The following is a 2,500-nucleotide window of genomic DNA, read 5'->3' on the forward strand; positions in this document are numbered from 1 at the left end:
AACCTAAACCTACTGTCAACATGCCATACACCGGTATGGTAAGTAATTTATCACTTCTACCATTCTGGATATTGTTGAAAATAACTGAGCATCTTCCTGGCAATACATCAATTCATAATAGCTTTAATATTGTTATGCTCTACCTCCATTCCCATGATTAAAAAAAATCAACACTTGTCTAAGACATGTCATATTAATGAACATCTTCCAAGCTTCAGACTGCTTTCTTAAATGAAAACATGCTAGAATCTGCCCTCCTCCCATGCACACGCACAACCTCATACCAATAAAGTATGAATACCAGAAACAAAGGCGATAATTCACACTGCTTGCTGAATCTTCCCACTATATTGCCTCTCTCCCTAACGTGGTGCAATCTCATGCAACTTGACAGAAGAAAAAAACATTTATCCAATCTTTTCAAGAGGTAATTTGGAGTTATTCATCAAAGCATAAACATTTCACATTCACATAAGAAGGCAATTATCACTGACAGACTTAAAATGAAATAAAATAACTGATTTCTTATCTGATTATCAAGACCCAGTCGAAAATATGACTCTATTTACGTCCATACACCACTTATTCAAAAAGAAACATTGCTTAACTATCTGAAAAAAAAAATACTTACAACCTGTATTAATTTCTTGCCACTTTAATCGAGAACTGAAAATACGAGAAAAAACATTAGAATACACCACGAGAGAAAAAAAAATATATCCGAACATACTTCACGCAAAAAAGAGAAAACGACATACTATCAGACTAACAGTAATGAATAACTGACACTTATCAAACACCTACTGGCATTAACTCTGACAAAGGATGCCATAATCTGTGTAAAAATAGATAAAACCAGTTCCGGTCCTACAGTCACTTCCTTCGAGTCAGCTGATGATGTCAACAACGCGTTCGGGCAAGCCAATGACGTCATGGATATCCGCTAAAATGAGGAGGAGGAGGAGGCGGGATAGGAGGAGGAGGAGGAGGAGGAGGAGGGGGGATAGGAGGAGGAGGAGGAGGAGGAGGAGGGGGTAGGAGGAGGGGGAGGGGGAGGAGGAGATGGAGGAGGAGGAGGAGGAGGGGAGATGGAGGAGGAGGAGGAGGAGGGGGAGGAGGAGGAGGAGAAGAAGGAGGGGGAGGAGGAGGAGGGGGGGAAGAAGAGTAGGAGGAGGATTTTGATTACTTATTAATTTTGGCAAAATCAAATACAATGCAAATATAATAGTTTAGGTTACATTATTATTGAAATATACATTCTACTTGAAACACATCAAAGAACATAGAAAAAAAATCCAGTCACATGTATATATCCAATCCCAGATATACAGCCGGTTTGTTAAAATTGTCCCAGGCTCGACCTAATGAATTTTCATAAATACAGATGCAGAAATAAAGGAATATCTGTCAATATCTGATAGATATACATTTAACCATCTATTTCCCGGATTGATATGCATGTCCAGACTGATAAATATGCATTTATTTCTTTATTTATGCATGTCAAGTATACGAACAGACAGCTGAGCACTCAATATAAGAACAAGAAGCACTCACCATGCTACACAATTTCATGGGTTTTTCTTAGGGTCTACTTGCCATACTGAATAATAATACTGAACTAAAAAATGTTGTTTTAGTGTTATTAAAAATTAAAAGACTTCGACAAACACCAGAGCAGATGAAGGCAGAGTGTTATGTTGGGGATTTCTGCGCAGAACCTTTCTATATAAGAGCGTCTTGGAGTTCAATTTATAAACACGACCTCGACCAGACGCAAAATTAAACACAGAATAGTATAAAAATGTCCTCTATTGATTTAATAATAACACATAATTTATGCCAGACCAAAACCAAGCAAAAAGAGAGAGAAAAAAAGGAAAATGGTTATGTATAAATCAAACAAATAAAGCGGTCTTGGTAAAGCATTTCATACGCAGAAAAGCAACACAGGATGTCATGGATTCAGCTGAAAGGTCAAGTGTTCATAACGCCCTAATGTCTATTTCCGCAGGGTTTTTTTTTCAGAAACAGGATCACTCACTTTAAAATGCTGTTATTACCAAGTGATTGAGGATATTTCTGGATGTGAGCTGGTTTAAATGATGCTCAAAAACGGTGGTGATAGAATAGTGAGTACGACAGTTTTTACGGAACATTATTGTCGCGCCGTCTGGCAGCGGAGTGTCGTCTTCTATACGGACACGGTGGATTAGGAATAAATTAAATACGGTATTAAGAGTTAAAGTTAATCCCTAAGTGAATCCATCAGATTATGACGAAAACGGTAAATTGATTTTATTTATTTATTTATTTTTTTTTTTGTGTGCGTGTGTGTGTGTCTGGAGGGTTATAGTAACCTTCAGCAGTCATGTCTTGTGATAAAGTAGTGCATTTCATATGTAATCTTTAAGGTACAAACTGATAACAGCTTAGTTTTTTTAAACATTTAGGATGATTTAATGGTTGTTAAATGCCTCTGAAAACCGGAAATCCCCCC

General features: G+C 37.3%; 1 protein-coding gene across 6 annotated transcripts in view; it reads right to left on the reverse strand.

Moving 5' to 3' along the window:
- The window catches only part of LOC113812049 (F-box only protein 44), a 9,905-nt gene extending 8,963 nt beyond the window's left edge, over nucleotides 1-942 (reverse strand). Inside the window, exons 1-2 of one of the 6 annotated variants that reach the window (XM_027363915.2) lie at nucleotides 805-942; nucleotides 632-666 (exon numbers count right to left, since the gene is read on the reverse strand). Coding sequence is in view for 2 of the 6 variants with exons in the window: in XM_027363914.2 (XP_027219715.2) it covers nucleotides 302-382 (81 nt within the window). In the remaining 4 variants the exon portion in view is untranslated. Of the gene's footprint in view, nucleotides 1-301; nucleotides 407-631; nucleotides 667-758 lie in introns of those variants that run through there. The other 5 variants (XM_027363916.2, XM_070131750.1, XM_070131751.1 and 2 more) reach the window with 5 other exon arrangements.
- Nucleotides 943-2,500: the final 1,558 nt, after the last annotated feature.

This window comes from Penaeus vannamei, chromosome 17 (assembly GCF_042767895.1).
Source record: "Penaeus vannamei isolate JL-2024 chromosome 17, ASM4276789v1, whole genome shotgun sequence".
In the NCBI taxonomy this organism is placed as follows: Eukaryota; Metazoa; Arthropoda; class Malacostraca; order Decapoda; family Penaeidae; genus Penaeus; species Penaeus vannamei.